Below are 20,157 nucleotides of genomic sequence, written 5' to 3'. Positions count from 1 at the left end.
CTTCAGGCTGTTTCAGCAGCATTTTATCACAAGCTATTTTTAAAGGGAGTCACATTCAGAGAGAGAGAGAGTGAGAAAAAGAGAGTAAATACGATGTGTGTTGGTAGCTTTAGGTGTTCCTGTGGTGTGGCGTGTCACAGAGGGGGGTTTTCTGCTGATTAAAAATTGATGAGCAGCTGAGTGTAGCCTGAGCCGAGCATTCCTGCACTCTTTCATGTCGTGTGTGTGTGTGTGTGTGTGTGTGTGTGTGTGTGTGTGTGTGTGTGTGTGTGTGTGTGTGTGTGTGTGTGTGTGTGTGTGTGTGTGTGTGTGTGTGTGTGTGTGTGTGTGTGTGTGTGTGTGTGTGTGTGTGGACTAAGCTGTGGCTGGGCTATTGTGAAGGTATCAGATTTAGCTAAGCTCTAGTTTCATCTGCAATTCCACGTGTGTGTGTGTGTGCATGTGTGTGTTCGTGTGTATGTATGTGTATTTGAGAGCAGAGAATAAAAATGGAGACTGTTTTGACATGTTTCTGCCACTTGCCTCTGTTTATTATTTATGCCTACTCCCCCTAACTTGCTAGGTATTTATTGTTTTCCTGTGCTCCAACCTTTTTTTATAATATTCTGGCGGGTGACAAGAATGTTTTTTTCAGTCTCGCTTTTTTTATTTTTGCAGCCTGTAGCATAAATCTGAGTGTCAGTTTGTTGGGCATCAAGAGACTCATGCACTTTAAACTGCCTGACGAATCACAAATGATGCTATTCTGTCACTTGAAAATAGCCATACTTGATATTTTTATGACATAAACATATCAAATGAAAATGTGAACACTGTGACTTTTTGCAACACTGGTTTCAATGTGGCTGGCAGTAAAAAAAATGTACACAAGTCACAGATTGGAACCAGTTGAGACCAAAACTAGAGCTCAAAGGAAGTGGATTTTTACACACTTACCATGAGACGCTTTTGCGCCTTTGCAGCAGGTTGCAAACAACGTTAACAAGCTGTGTTTTAGTTGTTGTAGACAAGCATCCAGATGGGATTGCACTTAAAAACCACTCATTCTGTTAATCTCCTACGATGTAAACAATTTTCATTACAGTGAAAACAACAAAATAAACCATACAAATGATGATGAAATACAACTCTCGCTTTGTTGTCAAAAACCTTTAGCCCTTGGAAAATGACTGAGCTGTAGTCATACAGTGACAACCACCATCAGTACAAAAGACTACACTTAATGGTCATAAAAGATAGCCTACATTTTGGCTCTTACGCAGACATTGCACTGCCCCTCCTAAATACAAATGAATAATATGAAAGTGAAATTTTGTATTTATTTTTTTTTACAAGAGGTCAAGAGGTCTGAAGTTAAATTGTCCCCATGAATGTGATGTCACTATGCTGGACAACAATATGGACATTTTTCTATCTCCAGTAAAAAAAATGTTGAATCTATGTTTGATCATTTATACCCTTAACAACATATTAAACATTTTATATACCAATAAAGTGACAAAAGTAATTATTCTATGATGTTAAAAACTCTTTGTATTTATATGGTTCCCTTTTATACGTTAGCATTTATATGTTTCAATGCTCCATGATTATTTTATTGCATTCTGCAAATGTGAAAAACCCGCTTTCAACTATTTATAAAGGCAAATAATACAATATTTTGCATGCTCAAAATGGACAGTTTAGGGTCTGTGTGATCAAAACCAAAGAGGAAGTCATTCCAAGACTTCAAAACATGAAAGTATGATGTCATCCATTTCGTCCTCTAAATGAAGTGCAGTATTGTAACTACGCCATGTCTCTGTGTGCACACTGTATTTGTTGTGTCTCCAGCACCAACTACAAATGTTGAAAACTGAAGAATTAAGAGGTTAAAAGAAAGACAAGAGAGTGAGCTGTGGAGAGTCAAAGAAGAGAGGAAGGAGGCTGTGTGCATGAATGACTGAATGACCTCATCATGGGCCAGACCTGCTGTTGAGTGGGATTATGGGTAGACCCTGGAGAGCGCATAAAAGCGAATTGATTTGAGAGCATCTGATCAGTTTGTCCTTTAAGAGAAATGTCACAGCATGATGTGGTCCCACTTTCTTATCGGTCAGGTTTTTTGTTTTTTTTTACTTTATAGGTGAGCATTTCATTTTCTCGTGTTATAAATTGTAGATCTGTTATTAATCGGCCATACAGGTACAGTTTTAGGGTTGCCAAAATGACATATGGAATCATTACCAACTAACTTAGAAGCATTTCAACTGCAGACTGGATGGATCAGAGCTGTATTTTTTTTGTGCTAACATTCATAACTTCAGACTTTATTTTTAGTAAGAAAGACTATTTTTAAATCAATAACCATCATTTGTAACATTCTGCATACAGACCTGTTAAAGAAAGGATAAACAACTGCTGAGGAATTATTATTCTTATAAACTGGCAACCCAACAGTTCTCCTGCTGACTTTAAAAGTCAAATTATAAACATTTGGATACATACAGTGCTGTTCACTGACCAAGTTCCCTAACTTGTTTTTTTCTGCTCCAAACTGTCCAGGAATCACAAGCTTTATTTCCCCCACAGCTTTCATTGCTCACACCGGATGCTGTAGTGCGACCCTCACCCTCTGGTCCGCATCCTGACATCACTTTACGCTTCAGGGTACTGTAACTATATAAAGAAAGCTTCACGTAATCGACGGTGATGTAACAGTATGGTCGACGAAGGGGGAAAACCCCCCGATAAGAATAATTCGCAGTGAATGAGGATTTTTGCTCTGTGGAGCCTGCAGCTAAACATTGTGGTGGATTGAAATGCACCACTGATGTAAGTGAGTGAGTAAGAGAGAGAGAGGAGGGGGAAGGGGGGGGGGGGGTCACACAGTAAACACATAGCTCCTATGGCAGATCCGTTCCGCTTCATCATAACGCTGTTACGCGCAGAGGAAAAGGGAGAGAGAGAGAGAGAGAGTAGCAAAATAGAGCACGACCACCTACCGGGTTTGGATCAGCTGTTGTTGGAGTTTGTGCTGAAGTGATGCTCCTGCGCTCCTAGCAGTGAGGGAGAAATAAAAAACGGGGGGAGAAAGAGAGGAGGAAAAATAACGCCGGTTCTCTGTTGGACTGACATCGCATGGGGACATGAACAGTGTGGATCCAGCATCTACCAAACTGTTGACTTTCAATCAGCGGTAATGTGACTCTTCCCTGTCTTTGTTGCATGCCTCCTCTCAACTGTTGAATGCTCTGTGGTCGCTCTGATGTATCCCTGCAGCACTGGCATACAGTTAACGCAGCCATAAGCAATAAAGGCAAAGCGTAGGACACCTGCACTCGGCATTTCTGGTGCGTAAAGTGCCAAATTAGGCTCTGCGATCGGCGAATAATGTTTACACTAATCGACTCATTGGGTGTAGTTTTACACTTGTCGAGTTATTTGTCGAGCGCATGATTTATTGATCCTTTTCCATTTACTTGGCAAACTGAGCGTCACTGAATCCACAAGTATCTCCAGTGTGGGAGTCCTGACGCTCCAGAGCAGCCACAACAGCTTTTTTTTTAATTAAAGCACAAACACGACTGCTTTATGTGCAGCTTTGTCGCTTTATGAATCGAAACTAAATGTTCTGCTTATTAATTGAAACCTTTCTTTCCTGGGAGAAGACATTTCAGTATGTACACGGAAAAAATATGAATAATTCATGGCATGCCTCGCAGTTCAAGATAGCTGCTCTGGCTCTCTGTAAGACCGCGACGGAAAAACGCATCAAGGCAGGCATCTGGCTTAAAGTGTGCAGCTGAGTTGAAGAAGCAGTCCAAGGTAACTGTGCAGCAGCTCATTTTAAGCCTCCTATGGATCTGAAAATGCCGCCAATGGCAACATAAATGAAGCTGCAGTGACTCTAATATAACGAGAGAGAGAAAGAGATCATATAGGGAACATACAGCTCAGGCACATTGCTGCCAATAACAGAGAGGCTTCTTACCATGCTGCACCAATTGTGCAGAGAGGGAGGCAAGAGGAGCCAAAGATGTCCTGAATGTTCATTAAACGCTCTAGTGACTTGTCATATTGCAGTAATGGCTTGTTATAGCATGAATTACATTTTTTCTTTTTTTTCCCCCAGCATATTTGTCCAACTCATTTTCACAATGATCACAGCTTTGCTTGTCTAATTTTTATACATAAATGTAGCAGAAACTGATATTTTTTTCAGAAAAAAAAAAAAATCCAATGGCTCTGTTAGTGTTTACGGGCTAGTATTTTTCTGCACTTTGCATGTTGTGCACCAGGCATCATCTTAACTTTGTTATTCAATACTGCACATGCATCAGTTGAAATGAAATCTGAAAATGATGTGGTATTAATCACCAAAATTGTTTTCCTGTAGTTCCTAAACTGAACCTGGACTACACATAGAGTAGAAAGACTCGGTACACTGTAGGCGGTTTTTACTAAGAACTTGCTGCAGCCAACAATCAATAGAAGTTTACATTTTCTCTGTGGTTGGATGTGTTTGACGTTGATGTATGACGTTTAAAAGCCAATCAAATTGAGAATTCTATCACCACTGTATGGGAATTTTCATTTTTAATTACATTGTGCGTCTTTACGGTCTGATGTTTGCTGCTACACCTTTTAGCAACAAGCTCTCTGTATATTTGGCATTTCAAGAAGGAGTAACTTTATGGAGTGATGGAGGAGTCTTCAGAGACATACAACATTTGATATAAGGGATAACAGGATTGGATTTTGTCTTGAGCAACACTGGGAGGTTTGGTATGACAGTTGGCAGAGTGATTTATACCTCACATTTTACTGTATTGTGCTGAGCCTTTCAGTGGCCACTGTCCATTGTCTTGTGACAGAAACCGCAATTTGTAACCTTTCCCGTACTCCATTACTGAGGGCAGCAGTTTGAGTAATGAATATCCATTTTACCTCTTTCTGTGTCAGAGCAATTCCTCTTCGGTCCAAGCTTTCAAAGTCATTTTTCTTTGGCTAACAGCCACCGTGCTGCTGGGAATCTGAGCTGTTGTGGTGCAGAGTTCAAGTGATGGTGGCCAAACATTCGGACAGCTGTTGAAGGTTTCATCTGTGTCATATCTCTTAGTGTGTAAGGCAGCATGTAAGGTTACAGGACAGTCCTATAATCAATCCCTCTTTTGTTATCAAAGAGTCTATAGCAGTTCTGTGAGCTTGTACTAAGCTAAATGTTACCATTAGCATGCTTACAATAAACATTGCTTATGATTTCTACTTAAATCAGAACATAAATCTTGATGATAGGAATGTCATTGGGTGTCATAAGTAATTATGTGTAATCCATCATAAATAGTATACAAATCAAAAGTCTAATCCTATGATGGCAAAAAATAAAAGGACCAATATGGAAGAAATTTACTGAATTAATTGATACATTGACCTTATCATCAGACATTAAGGAAACATGCCATGTTGAATTGCTGGCCTCTCTACCAACAAAGCAGCAGCCAGTATGTCCTCCTGTTAAGTTTGTATATGAAAGTCACCCCCACACATCCGTTTGAATGCTCCATGACCAGAAACGTGGTAAAACTAGGATAAATATTGGATACGCTTTTTTAAAATGGAGAGAGTTTAGAACGCAGAAAGGTTTCAAGACCGATGCAGAGCTGGCTAAACACTGAAGCTTCTGTGTCCGTGACATTGAAAACCATAGGCTTTAAACACTATGTGTCATGTTTTAATAAGAATGTCTAGTCATTTAATTTGTAGATTCCGCCGCCAAGGGGCTCTCAATCAATACTGCAATAACAAAAGATGACATCGAGGCTAGCAGGGAATCCTGGGATTCAAAGCCTTTACCATTTATTTGACATCAAACTTGATAGCAATACATCAAAGCATTTCTGAGAATCTTTAATCTGGATCTAAATGAGAACACAGCATTAAATAAATAAACTCACAAACAGCTAGCATGGCTTAAAAAAATAAATAGGTGTGTTCATTTTTGACAATATCGGCCAAATGATCTTAATATAAATAAATAAATAAATCTTGGATTAAATCCAGTACTAACATTAACAATAACTGAGATTCTGAGTTAAAAAAATACATGATTAGGATAATTTTGAACCCTTGTTTTATCATTTTTAATAGTGTCTTACTACGCACAATGCACACGGTCCCTTTTTGTTATTTGGTTTCTCATTGGAAATTCTTGTACATACTGTTCTTGAGATTGGAATATGTCATTTTCACAGTGTCCAACCCCCGTTGACAGGTACATGTCTCTCATCAGACGTGAAGCACTTCACTTTCTTGCCTCATTCCACCTCTTTTATACACAGAACAGCTTTTCTTACTTCACCACAGTGTACACCTCCCACATGTGTTAAAACATGCCTCAACTTGAAAGCCTAAAAGCTCAAATTGAACCAAAAACATTTTCAAAGGAAGAAGGATCTTAAATCTTGCAACAGCACCTTTCCTTTGGGTGTATACATTTAAGCGTTGTAGTCGTTGCTGTGTATATAAAGTGCTGCAGGTGGATGCTTTATGTGTGTTTTAACTCCAGCCAAAAAAAAAGGAGAAGAGATTGCATTTTGGTTCAGTCCTTGCATAAATTGTCCATCCATATGTTCCATTTAAACATCACAAGAAGCCTAGACTCAAAAGAAGAAGATGAGTTTCCCTAGGAGGACTGGTGTGGATTTCATTACATTAGGTGGGCTGGGTCGTATCACTTAATCATCCAAGTTGGAGGTGCAATCCTTTCCATGACACCCTCTCCGAGAAAAGGCGAAGGCTTGGAAAGATAGCATTCCTTAGTGCTCCAAAGAAAAAGCGTAAGGTAAAGCAGTGATGGAGTACATGTTTAGATGCTACTTCAGACCCCACCCCGGTCACTCCTATGTAGAGAAGGCAAGCCTGCAGAGGGAGAGTGGGGTAAAGACACAGTGATGGATACATCCTGTAGTGCAGACACTTTAAAATGCGTCCTTTAAGCTTGAGTGTACATTATGTATTAATAACCCCTCTCTGCCTTCATCTCCTCCGCAGAGAGAAAGAGAGAGAGAGAGAGAGAGACCCGACCAGAGAGGAAGAGTTAAGGGGAGATATATGAGGAGTGGGGGATCTAAAAAGCATGCAGGTCGTGTCATAACTGTGGCATTCATGCAGCTACAGTACAAGCTTCCTAATATGTACACCACCATGAGTGCACACACCCATCCACACACTGTTTAAACCTTGTTGGGTATTTTAAAGACTCTTGGAGCAATACAAATTTTGGGCATAAAAGTGTTAAGGGGGGTAGTAGCAAAAAGTATTCTGTGAATTTTAACACCGATTGGCCCTTCCAAAGTAAAACGCTCGTATGTGTCTTATTAGTGTATTAAATATTGCTCTTAAGGACAATCTGTCTTTGCTTTAGCGTGCTATAATATAGCCTTTTGCCCATAGCCGTGGGTAATACATAGTCTAGAAGTTTTTTCTCCAGGTTTGTGAGGAGACTGCTATGCTGAAACAATTTTTTTTTGTTAAAGGTTTAAATGATTTCTGCTTCTCAGTGGATATTTTACCATCATAAGCCAAGCTAGCAGTGAGGCTGTGCTCATGCTGCAGAGCTTTGAGCTCAGTACTAAAAGTGGAATGCTTACATGTGCACTCGCAAAACATTTATACATAAATGATGAATGTTTGTACAAAATGTCTTGGCTATCCATGCAATACAGCTTATGAAAGACCATTCAGGAGCCAACCCTAGAGCCACACCATGATGACACGGTAGAAAATCACTGTCAAAATTGTAAGGATTGTAAAAACTTTATTGACATTACGTTTGATTGACAGGACTTAAGCAGCTAAAATAAAAAAAAGTAGAGACAGCATGTGTTTGCAGTTGTTTGGTGAAATTGTTATGGTTCAGGTATATCATTGCATTTACAAAGTATGCTTCAAAGGGATATGTGCAGTCAGTTATTTAAGAAGACTGATATTCGTTTGCTCATGAAATATGAAGCTACACTTGTCAGCTTGACTAACCAAGAGTCTTGGAGGAGGGGATTGGTCAGTCCAGCTCAAGTTAGCTTTAAGTAAGACCTTCTGAAACCAATCTAAAGTTAACTTGTTGATTGATGTTATTTGTTGGATAGTTGAAGTGAGTTAATCACCAGTTATCAATTTTATCTAAAGATGGAGAAAATAAATCCTAGTATTTGAATCAAATACAGTATGTCCCAGTTTGGGTGGTTTTTAGATCCTAATGATCAAGACTTGAAAATCCAACTGTTCTTCAATTTGACTGACCACAGTCAAAGTTCAAGAGAACAGTTTATAGCATGTATGTGCATTTCTTTTTATGAATTGGTCATTGAATTGTCTGTGTCTGTGTGTGTATGCCTTGGCATATTAGTCCAGCAGTCAGCTCTCACAGCCAGTCTCCATCTATCACTTGAGTGTAATTCAATCAGGGCCCGGGCTGTCTTAATCAGAACTGGGTTGGCCGCCGCTTCTGGCCAGTCACCATACCATTGGCAGACCCCGCCACTTTGGCGGACTCAGACAGGAGAAAGGAAAAATAGAAGAGTACAGAGAAAGAAATAGTGTAGAGTAGGATTAAATGGCATGAAGAAGAAGACGACGACGAAGTGAGGTCAAATTAGACGAGAAGTAAAGCAGATGCTGCAATGCCAGTTGTGTTAGAGATGTCACAGTCCATGCATGTCTGTGTTATGTGATGGAGGCCATGTGTATGACCATGCATTTGTGTTGCAGCTCTGCCTCGGAGGACTTGGGCTGCAGGCGTGGAGACTTCAGCAGGAAACACTATGGCTCGGTCGAGCTGGTGAGTCCCACCCACGATGCACTTATCTGTCGGTTACTCTCTTTGTCTGTCAGCGTGTGTCTCCTCTTTCCTCTTTCCTCTTATCCTCCTCATTGAGATGTACCCTCCCGTTTTCGCTCTCTCTCTCTCTCTGCTCTTGCCGTTATTTTCTTTCTGTTGGCCTGGATGGACGGCAGAGGGGGACTGATGAGTCATGACATCCTGGGTGTGGTCCAGCGATGTGTTTTGTGACCAGCATGGATCACAACGGGTGCTCCAGAAAAAGGGATGCAGGACTCTTCTCCCTGTGCACCCTTCAGAGTTAATTTGTTTTGTTTTGACGCTGCTGGTGTAAAACCAGAGCAAAGTGTGGGTCTTTGGGGTTGATTACTAAGCTGTTGAGTCATTGTTGCTTTGGGAAAGTGTGTGTCTGTACCACCCGATAGCCAAGAGGAGCAGGAAGTCCTAGAGTTTGGCTCTGCCATCGTACTTCCTACATGAGACATATTGTGGGTATTGCTGTACCGCCACGTGTGGGGCTGATTAGTGTTGGAGAGAAACCACATGCTGCCTATCAGTGCTCGCAGACTGTCAGTGCGCACAATGCTGCTGTGTGCTGGGTAGTGTGTGAGAGAAAAAAGGAGAGAGGGCAGTATCCAAACACTGCAGTGAGTGTGAGCCAGGATGAGGTCACTGATAGTCTCATATTCAAAGTGTGACAGATTCACAGCAAAAGAGACGACAGCAACTCTTTTGCACCCATATGACTTTTTTTTTTTTTTTTTTAAGATTATTTTTGGGGGTTTTTGTGCCTTTAATGGAGAGATAGGACAGTGGAGAGAGTCGGAAATCGGGGAATGACATGCGGGAAATGAGCCACAGGCTGGATTCGAACCCGAGCCGCCCGCTTGGGAGACTATAGCTTCCATACATGGGGAGCGCGCACTAACCACTGTGCCACCAGCGCCCCTGCCGTATGACTTTTTAATATATTTTCAGCAGCATCTTTGACAACAATATGCTGAATGTACTTCTGTGGGTAACAAGGAAGTGTAGCGGGTTGTGAAGTGGATGAAATGTTGCAAACGGTCCACGGCCCATATTCTTATTTATGAATTCTTTGTTTGTGCAAAGCTATAATTCACAACACAAGTTATCTTATGACATCTAACATATACAAATTAGACAAAATCAAAAAGACAAAATCTCCCTGGCAGAAACTTGCAGCACAGCCAGAATCATAGAAGGACAGCCACCAGCCTAAAAAAACAACAACCGTTTTTTATTTTTTGTTTCACCAATTTCCTTAGATCAGTTCTGGAAAGTACTATATAACTATATCATTAAATTAGAAAGCATACTTCGGGTTGGAGAACAAATTACCTGTTTGCTAGCTGTCAAAATGTATTTCAACAGGTTATTAGAAGAAATGTTTAAACAACCAGTTTTTATTTTTTTGGTATAGTTACATGTAGGGACCATCTCTTTGTGTTGTGCAGGGACTTCTGGAACACGCCGCTGGTTACTTGGCAACCACACAAAGACATCAACGACAAAGCCAGGCTAATTGTTTGTAGCAGAGCTAAGCTAAGCTAGTCGCATGCTAACTCATCCTTCGTATTCAATTTACTTTATCAATTATTAATCTTTGCAATCAAATCAAAGCATCGAGATCCCTGAAGCCACAGCAAATAAGTATGATTCCCAAAATGTCAAACTATTCCTTTGAGATATTTTTGAACTAGCTATGAAACGTTAGCTACATTTCTCCAATGTCGAGAGCTTAAACTCCAAACACTTTTCATTCATTTCAAAGTCTTTTTGAGTGCTGTGACCAAAATGTAAGTTATCCAAAATACAAATCTTAAGCTCAGTAGGCTACACGATGGTTAATGGTATGATGAACTAGCATAAAGTAGCAACAGCACTGTGTAGCATACACTGTTTGAATTTAACAGAATCACTATTTTCTAACTTTTTCTTGTTGCATCACTTCTCTTCTGTTAATTGGCATCAGCAAAGCCTCCTGTGTGCTGATGAGTGGCCAGTTAGGCCAACAAGGAATAATCAGAATTGCTAATTCAGAGAAGCCATCTAAGTCTCATTGTAATAGGCAAGAATTAGTACATTTATGGAATTGTTAGAGTTTTACTGAAACAGAGCATTCATGAATCTTTAACAATGATCCTCTTCAGTCTGATTCTGTTTATATTACATGAAAATGCCTGGGGGTCTTTAAAGCTGCGTGTTTCAAGGAAGAGTTAATTACAAAAATAAATGTTGGGGCTTGATTAATCCAGGTTGATCTTTGGGAAATCACCAGAGGAGAAAAAGCATATGATGCGGGGCTTACATTCACAGCAATTATCTAAGGCCCTTGACTCTGCATTGATATTAAGTCTGTTGTTATTCTGTTGGAAAAGAAATACATTTGCTTGTGTGAACATACAAGGGAAAGTGTTTCTGTGGACTGTGGCGTTCACACTGTTTAAGGTTGTGTGTCTCTAGGGTGGGATTGTGCAAAGGTTAGGGAAAGAGTGTGAGGAAATTCAGGTCTTGACGCAAATTGGTCAACAAATGGCTCCTTGTGTAGACAGTGCTGAATCCATGGGGTGTTTTGTCTGGCCAATGTGAATCAGCGAAGAAATTAGCATCTGACATTTCTACAAAAGTCAAAGAAGTCATCAAATCAGGAAGGTGTGATCATTTAACTTCCTATTTTTTTAAAGATTGTTTTGGGGCTTTTTGTCTTATTTGATTGGACGGAAAGAGAGGGGAGAGAGAGTAGGGGTTTGACATGCACCAAATAGTGTCATGGCCAGGAGTCGAACATGCAAGAAGGACTAAAGACCCTTTGCATGCGATTATTCTGATAATGATTGATAATTGACCAACTTTGATGGTTCCTCCCCGTGCCAAGCTTTACTGTGCTTTTTCAGAGATCATTGCAGATTGTGATTTAAAGCGTCTGATTCTGCAGCATCATTTTGAAAAGAAAATCTGCAATACAAGTTGTGTTGTTTTAATTTGTAATATAATATGTCATATTATTACACATTAACTGTAAGCAACTGAGACAAAGACTGGGCAAGCTATTGTCTTCTGATTGGCCAGACATTACAAATAGCACTGGGTGTACCTTAGTACCACCTTAGTGGACGGTTGACAGTTTCCAACTTGGATAGATCTCAAGAAGATATCAGTACCGGATCTAATGTTAAGGATTTACTGTATAGAATCTCCATAAAGACGCACCAGTGCAAGGTCAGGTTTGGAATCTCATTAAAGAGAAAAGATCACGCTGCAGCCTTGTTAAAAAGACACAATTGTCTGCTTTACTGCAACAACAAAAAGTTACTCAGTAGCATGCATAATGCATAATGCATAGTGAATAATATGTACATGATAACAAAGTGCAATATTGAAACAAACAGTGAAATAACCTTGAAAATGTGTGTGTATATATTCCATCTTACTCTTATTCGTGTAAATATTTCTTGTACCTATTATTGATATCTTACTTACATTCCTATTCTATTTGACTGATGTTTTTATTATTATATTTCTACTGCTATATTGTATATTTTGGAGCAACTGTAACAATCAAATTTCCCTCTGGGATTAATAAAGTATTTCTGATTCTGAAGCATGGTTGCAGGGATATGAAACACTCAGTAAACCATAAGCTCCAGTGTAGGATGTCTGAACTGAGCAGATCTAAGGGTATTCTTTTTTAATATATATATAAGAAGTTTTATTGGTTAAATTAGCATGTGTTTGCTCAGTTTGCAACATCACAATGGTCCTGCTGAGGATATAGGTTGAGTTTCTTTTGTGCCTCCTGTTGGCTGTAGAGCTCATTCCTGCATGATTTGTCCAATTATATCTTTTTGTTAAGGAAGGTCTTCAATCAATTATTTTTGATTGTCAATTGGTCTTTAACTTGCCTTACAGAGAATGCAAAATATATTCACTTACTAAAAAAAATTGTTGAGGAAGGTACAGCTGTGTCTTTAAAGTAAAGTCTCAGCCACCTTAGTTTGGACCTTTGTATTACAACTTTAAAGCACTTATTTTTTTGTGTTGTTTCTACATTCAGTGACATGAATTTTGACTTCAGTGTGTTCCACTGCTTTGACCAACATGAATCCAACTCAAGTGAGAGATATTGATTCAAAGCAGGATCCTCCTAATAAGACAGAGCAGCAGAGCTGTGACTCATCCTGTCTGTTTGTTTTATTACTTTTTGGCATCAGTGAATATTAACCAATAAGACGAGGTACCTCCACAGACCCTATCATGCCAGTATGATTCACACACAGCAACTTCTTTTTCATATAATAGGACTGTATAAATGTGTTGTTTTGATTAAGTACAGAAGAAGATTGACTTAATCCTGTCAACAAGGCACAGCAGTGATTTAAACTTAATGCTGACATGACGTGAACGTGTACACTCACAGTTGATATTAAAAAGGTGAACCTTTTACCATGTTCAACGTGTCATCTTGGCATGTTGGCAAGTCTACACATGCTAATTTACAGTTGACACCAATTGCAGCTGGTTAAATGAAATATCATGAGTATTCGGAGGGTATTTGATCATAAAACAAAGTATTTTAATACATTATTTTAAAACTATAAAACTACATTCAGTGACATGGTCCATCCTAAGTTTTACAGATGTTTCAATACAACTTAAATGGTTGACATGATGAGACACAAGAGTAGAGGTCAAGGGATCTCCAAAGTTATCCCCGTCTGGGAAGCTTGACTAAAATTTTCATACCAAGAACATGCAAGCGGTATATTAAAGGGTAACTAAGAACATTGACCCACTGATTGAGAGAAATTGTTGTTTGATCACTTATATTATTGGAAATCAACCTCTATGAACAATAAACATCTGTACCAAATTCCATTCCAATCCATCAAATAGTTGTTGAGACATATCAGTCTGTGCCAAAGTGATGGACCAGCCAACCTGATGCAGTCCTGCTCTGCTGGACAAATGGCTCGTAGCATGGCTAAAGTGCATCCTAATCCAGACACATGAAAGTTCATCTTTGCCCACATCCACACTACTTCAGAACAGACCTGTGCTCACTGACTTACTACTCTTGTCTGTTCAAAATATTCTTACAACTACAAATCTGTTGAACACATTCACACTTCATTTTAAACGTGTAACTCATATTTTCCCCATAATTGTGTTTTTCTAACGTTGTCCTTAGTAAATGGGGAAAGATGTGGGGAGTAAATTGTGTGTGTCTGTGTGTGTTTTTGTGCAAAATGTGTAAAGCTTGCATGAATAGGGAAATTTAATACACTATATCACTTACACATGACTTAGCCTTCTGAACCGTATTACATTCCCAAGTCAGTGTAGTCAAGACATGCAGGGTGACTATGGACATCTGCACAAAGACACAGACTCACAATTTGCAATCATCGTGCCAGAAGAGCAAACAAATACTCCATGATAGTCTGTGTTTTAAGATAAGATGGAGATGAACAACACAAACAAAAGACAACTCCCACCATGTCTTGTCACCTAATTCATTGTCATATTCACAGTCCAAATTCAAAAGCCAGCAACAATTAAATGTGTGTTCACCCTGACACAACCGCTCCGAGAACGAGAGGGAATTAAATTGTCTTTATATGTCACCCAGAGATAAAGGCCATGACAGACAGGCTTGAAGTGGGTGCTCCTTGTCACTGACACTGTGTTGAATAGCACACAGGAAAACTGAAAAGTGCTGGGAGTGTTTAACACCATTCCCGTTATTGTGTCTTGACTGTGTGTGATGGCCTTTCTCTTTGGTCCAAGCTGCGGATTACATCAGAGAATAAGACTTTCATCAGAATTGGTATACATGCCCATGTGTGTTCATCTTTGTGTGTGTGTGTGTTTGTGTGTGTGTGTGCAAAGGGTTTGCTGTCAGTCTTGCCGAGTGCCTGGTGAGCAGACGGCTCCACTCCCACCTGCCTTCCGCTGTTACTGTCACTGCCTCAGAGGCTTTTGACTGCGCTGTCACATTGAATTTATTCCCGCTCCCAGTGTGCGCGCATCTCACTGTGTGCCAGTACCTATGTTGATGTGTTTATTGACATTAAAGCAAGATGTGTGTCTTTTGCTAAACAGCGGCCCCTCTGGCCACTAACGCTATTACAATATAACGACATTGAATGTTTGTCATCTAAAATTGCACTTATTCTTCTTTTATTTTTGTGACATAGCCTTGAGATAAATAATCTTAATAAATAAATAATCTGATGAGCTTACATACTTAGCTTATATTAGCGACCATTAGCTGAATGTCATACCAGACCAAGTTCAGTTTTTTTGGGCTTTAGTTCATTAAACAGATCATGAGTGCTAGTTTTATTACAATTTTCAAATATATCTTAGGATAAAAGTCTTAATTTCTCTATCTAGGAGCTACATGTCAATGTCGACGCAGTAGCTGAAAAAGGATTTCATCTGTCATAACTACAACGGCTATGGTTTGCTAATGCAGAACTACAGAAATTACAGTTTAGAGAGGTAGTTTGAGTGGGCGTTATTTACCACCCACATCAACAGAGGAACAAACGCTTGCAAATGTGACAAACCCTCCCAGAAACTATGAAGGAAATTAGCTCCCACAGGGTTGCTTCTGTAAAAATTGTTCATGCAGATGTCTTGCTCTGGTTTTATTGTCAGTAAAGCTAATGTTCACAGTGTTTCCAGTGACGGTGGCTGTACTGAAGCCCTGTCTTATATTGGTTTCCATACTTTGATGTAGTTAAGGTTTCTTTTTTATTGGAGCTCAATTGCCTGTTTGACACTTTATTGAAGCTGCAGGGCCCTGTTGAAACTTTAATCTGAGCTGGGGGGAGACCAAAGTTCATTGTTGCTCCTCTAAACTGTGCAATATTGAATTTTCTATTTCTCATTTTAATGGCCTTCTCTATCTCTTTTGGACGTTTCCAAGAATCCAAAAAAAAAAATACAGGGCTGCATGATACATTCCTGGAAAAGAATAAGCATCCTTGAAAATAATTACTTTTTCTTACAAGCATACAACTTTATCAGCACTTTAATCCCCGCAAATCCCAAAAAATGTCTTTATGAGTAAATGAAATACCTTCAGGGCTCCATCCCTGTAGATGCTTATCCAAACATTCACAGTTTACATTCTCTCCTTACCTCTTGTCTCTTGGCTCTCCATCTGTCCCTCCTCCTCCCATTGTCTCTTATACATAACTAAATGTCTTCTAAAGGAGCTGATGCATGGCTGTCCCCAGCTGTGTGTTGCTATCCCAGGATTCACTGCAGCATCTGCCCACTCTTGGGGGTCCTTAAAGCTGCTGCACCCTGTCACTGGAACTCCTGGGTGAGTGGGTGGCCTGATGCCTTCAGTCCTGGTGATTCGATTAGTCATCGGCAGCCCTAATTTAGTATAGACAGAAATCTATTGACGTGATGCTGCTGTGGCCGTGTTTGTCATATTGTTAATGCTAATCAGCTGCAGTCAAAGGGCCGCTTTACTTTAGCCGTTTGTCTTTGAGTCGTATTTTCACCTCCATTTTCCTCTTTCCAGATGGGGTTTTTCAAATCCATTGCAACAAACATGCTTTATGCATCAATATTGGCTCTGCATATTTGACTACATGGTAGGGTTATTGCACATTATGTCTGTGAAATGTCAGGCATTTATCATTGCGTGTTTATCATGGGCTTTTTGTGGATCTGCAACCAAATAAACATGAATATGTTGTTTTACCAAATGGATAAACAACATTTAAGTAGATTAAAAATAATCTTCAAGTATTCTAAAGATAATTCTGATCACATTCTATTTTCAAAATGGCATTACCAATCAGAAAAAAAGAGCCAGAATCCTACAAACTAAATGGGTCTGTGTATCTGAAGCCTGCGTATAAAGCTTTGTTTGCCCGAGCCAGAGAGCTGTGTTGTTGTCAGGAAAACTATTGACACAAAAACAAACACTATGCATGTCTATGGTGGATGAATCAGGGTTTGACCAATCAGTCAATTCGTCTTCGTGGGATCCCTTCTCTGCTGGCTTTGGCCTTTTTATTGAATTTCCAGAGAACAACAACAAATACAGTGCATTAACAGATTGAATAGAATAAATTGTGCTGCCATAACACATCCATACAGTGTGTTAAAGTCACGCCTTGTATGAACAGTCATTTGGGGAAAGACAGGGAGAACAGAAGGGGGGGATAGCATTTTGTGTTTGCTTCTCCACTCAGTGATTTCAATTGTCAAGTTTCACTTCCTCCTCTAAATGCAGCGGCTGTGGTATTATGTCTCTGAACTGTCTGAGTCAGTGGATGACCTTTTTGCCACACATTCATGTCGATACACCACCCACATTCTTTGTAATGTCAATGAAACATGTCATGTTAACATTCCCAAAGTCTTGTCTAACCCTTTACTAAAGAAAAAAAAAAACATGTGCCTCTGTTTTGCTTCACTTTGCCCTTGCAGCGCTGACCACAGACGTGGGTTAGTCAGCTTGTGTTGCCCAAAAGCCCAACCACTAAATTCATGTGGATGTGGATGATTTAATTGGTGAATACATGATCTAAAGCAGACCTCCTAATACTAACTGGGGATATTGACAGATAGAAAACAACGTCATTATTGTCTAAGCTATACCTTCAGTAGTTCACTGACTCCCAACTGCCAAATACTCTGTGCAACACGGTCAGTCAGCGCCATGGTTTCGCTCTGTGGTATGGCGCTAGGCCTTCCCCAATTGGTCCGTTTCTGGAAAGTGACGCAGCGTAGCGCAGCCATGAACAGCTGTACACACATCACAGGAAAACCACAAGATCATGCAGGAATAAAGAGAAAAACGTGCTAAAAAAAACCCACATCGTTTTGTCTGTCTGAGGTTGCTTTGTTGCTTTGCCTGTTTTGACTTAACTGGAGGCTGTGGGTTTTTTTTTTTTTATCTCACTAAAGGTGAACAGTTTAATTTTTCCAGCTGATTTGTTTTAGCTCAAAATGTTTGTACATGGCTTTCAAATATTCACATGTTTGCTACATACATTATATATTGCTACAGAAGAAAATGGAGGTACAAGGCTTGTTTTTTACACCCACCTCAGATTCTCCGTGCAACATTTGTTCATGCCTCTGCTGAGCTCATGTTTAAACCCTTTTACTTCAGCCGACTTTGCACACTTTATTCTTGATGATTACTGATGAGGGAGACTTTTTTCAACTGAGGAAAAGAGGAAGATAATACCTGTAAATAGTCCTGTCTTTCAAACAACATTTCAAAATCAGAGCCCATGTTACTTGCTTCCTTCTTCCTTTTTTTTATTGGTTTTCTTTTGCTTCTTTTCATTCATTTTCTCCCTTTTATAAAAAATCTTCTCCCTATTTTTCCAATCTCTCTTTTCCCCTCATTAGTCACTCATCTCTTCTCACTGACTGTGCACCTGCCTTACCCATCGCCACTTGTGCCTTCCAATTTCTCTACCCTCCTGGGGGATTGTGAGTGTGCATGAACACGCCAGCTGATGAGATCAATTATCTATCAGCAGTCACAAAAGTATTGATTTAAATATCGCAACACACACACACACACACACATACATCTCTGTCTGCACTGCAGCGCTCCGTTGTCCTGTGGGCCTTGGGGAAATCAGAGGCTCTCTGAGTACGACAAGAGCCTCGATTGTGTTTGTGAAATGTTCAAGTCTTGCCCTAAAATAGGAGCTGTCTAAGTGTGTGTATAAGATCTGTGTGGCTGTGCATCCCTGCCATGTCTATAAAGCTGGAAAGCCTTGGCCCTCACCCATGGGGTTACGCATCTTGAAGGCCGCTATTATTCTTCTATCATTTGGCTTTTTGTCATCATTACGCATCACTCTTTGCCTCTCTTTCCCTAGTGGCCTCAGCCTTCATTCTTTGCCTCTCTCTCCATATACATGCGATGCCCCGTTTCCCTCCACACCATCCTCCACTGTTGCTCCCTGGAAGTGGTGAGGTGTTTTATGGGTTGTTTGTAAAAGCACAGAAGCATAACCCCCCCACCTCCCCTTTCCTCCTGTCTGCCTCCTGCGGCCCACTGGGAATCGTTTGAGGGCAGCTTTTTCCGTCTTTGCCACTCTTCTGTTACATGATTTAGAAGCTTTATGATGCATGTGTGCGTGCATACACACATAGACACACACAAGACTCCCCAGAGCGCTTAATCGCTTCTTTTCTCCTGCTATTTTTCATCTTCTCACCCAGAAACCTTCGAAAAAGCCTCTTCACACACAGCAGCACAAACACTTACTAAACGCACATTTAATACAGAATGCCTCACAATTTTTTTTCCCCCCACAGACACAAGTGAGACAGTACATCCCTGTTCCCGAACACCGCATTGGTTTCCCCTCCATTATCCTGCGATTGGACAGTTTATGTTGCAGGAGGCGAGAGAAATGGAGGGAGATGGAGAACTAGCTGCGGCATTTATTTTCCATGTTCTGCACATATGCACACGAAAGAAGAAAAAAAAAGCAGAACTCGATTACTTACATATGGAAAGAAACATGCAAATAAATACAGGCACAAGCAACCACACCAGGAAAAAGGCAGAAGATATGTTTGTTTTCAGGTCTATTAATATGCATATGAAAAGAGAGACAGCAGTATATTCTGCAGCCTCTCCTAGACACAGCCAATTACTGCACAGAAAGCTCTCTGTCGTTTATCAGAGCTTCACACCTGCAGTAAACACGCTGAGCTCTGGTTTGTATTATCTCATTATAAACAGTATAGCATGTGGAGAAAATGCATCCACTGCTACACTTGTTTGCACATTAGGGCTGGCTGAAATCAATGTGTTTTTACAATACAGTTTAATGTCACAGAGTTATCCAGTAACACGACTTGTTTAAAAGAGGACAACGGGACAAAACAGCATGTGATGAATCTCTGTTAAAAAAAAATGTATGCATTCATTTCGGACCTTAATTCTAACAGCTGTAGTTTAGATGTGTTTTTATATAAAGATTTAAATTGTAAGGGGGTGTCAAAGAAATGGCATGACATATAAACAACGTGTGTGCAATTTTAAGGCCCACTTGCAGTGCAGCTTAAGTTGCAAGAGATCCTCTAGGAGTGTTCTCCCGAGCCAGATTACTACATATCAGATTTAATTTAGCCCCGAACAATAACGTGTGACAGTTATTATTAATGATTTTCTTCAGAACATAAAGCCCTCGTCTTTATCCTCACTTGCCCACAGGAATGTTTTGAATGGACTTTACCCCTCTGTCCGTGTTTCCATGATAAGTGCTCTCTCAGCACTCTCCCACATCATTGTGCCGTCTGACATA

At 40.0% G+C, this 20,157-nt stretch overlaps 1 protein-coding gene across 5 annotated transcripts in view; it reads left to right on the top strand.

The window, feature by feature from the left end:
- garnl3 (GTPase activating Rap/RanGAP domain like 3) overlaps positions 1-20,157 on the top strand; it is a 72,173-nt gene that overhangs the window by 14,603 nt on the left and 37,413 nt on the right. For 4 of the 5 annotated variants that reach the window (XM_061060598.1, XM_061060597.1, XM_061060594.1 and 1 more), the window contains exon 2: positions 8,749-8,818. In XM_061060598.1, the coding sequence (XP_060916581.1) occupies positions 8,749-8,818 (70 nt within the window). Of the gene's footprint in view, positions 1-2,897; positions 3,179-8,748; positions 8,819-20,157 lie in introns of those variants that run through there. The other variant, XM_061060596.1, reaches the window with a different exon arrangement.

This window comes from Labrus mixtus, chromosome 17 (genome assembly GCF_963584025.1).
Source record: "Labrus mixtus chromosome 17, fLabMix1.1, whole genome shotgun sequence".
Lineage (NCBI taxonomy): Eukaryota > Metazoa > Chordata > Actinopteri > Labriformes > Labridae > Labrus > Labrus mixtus.
The sequence above is the reverse complement of the archived record's forward strand: the minus strand, read 5'-3'. Positions and strand labels throughout refer to the sequence as shown.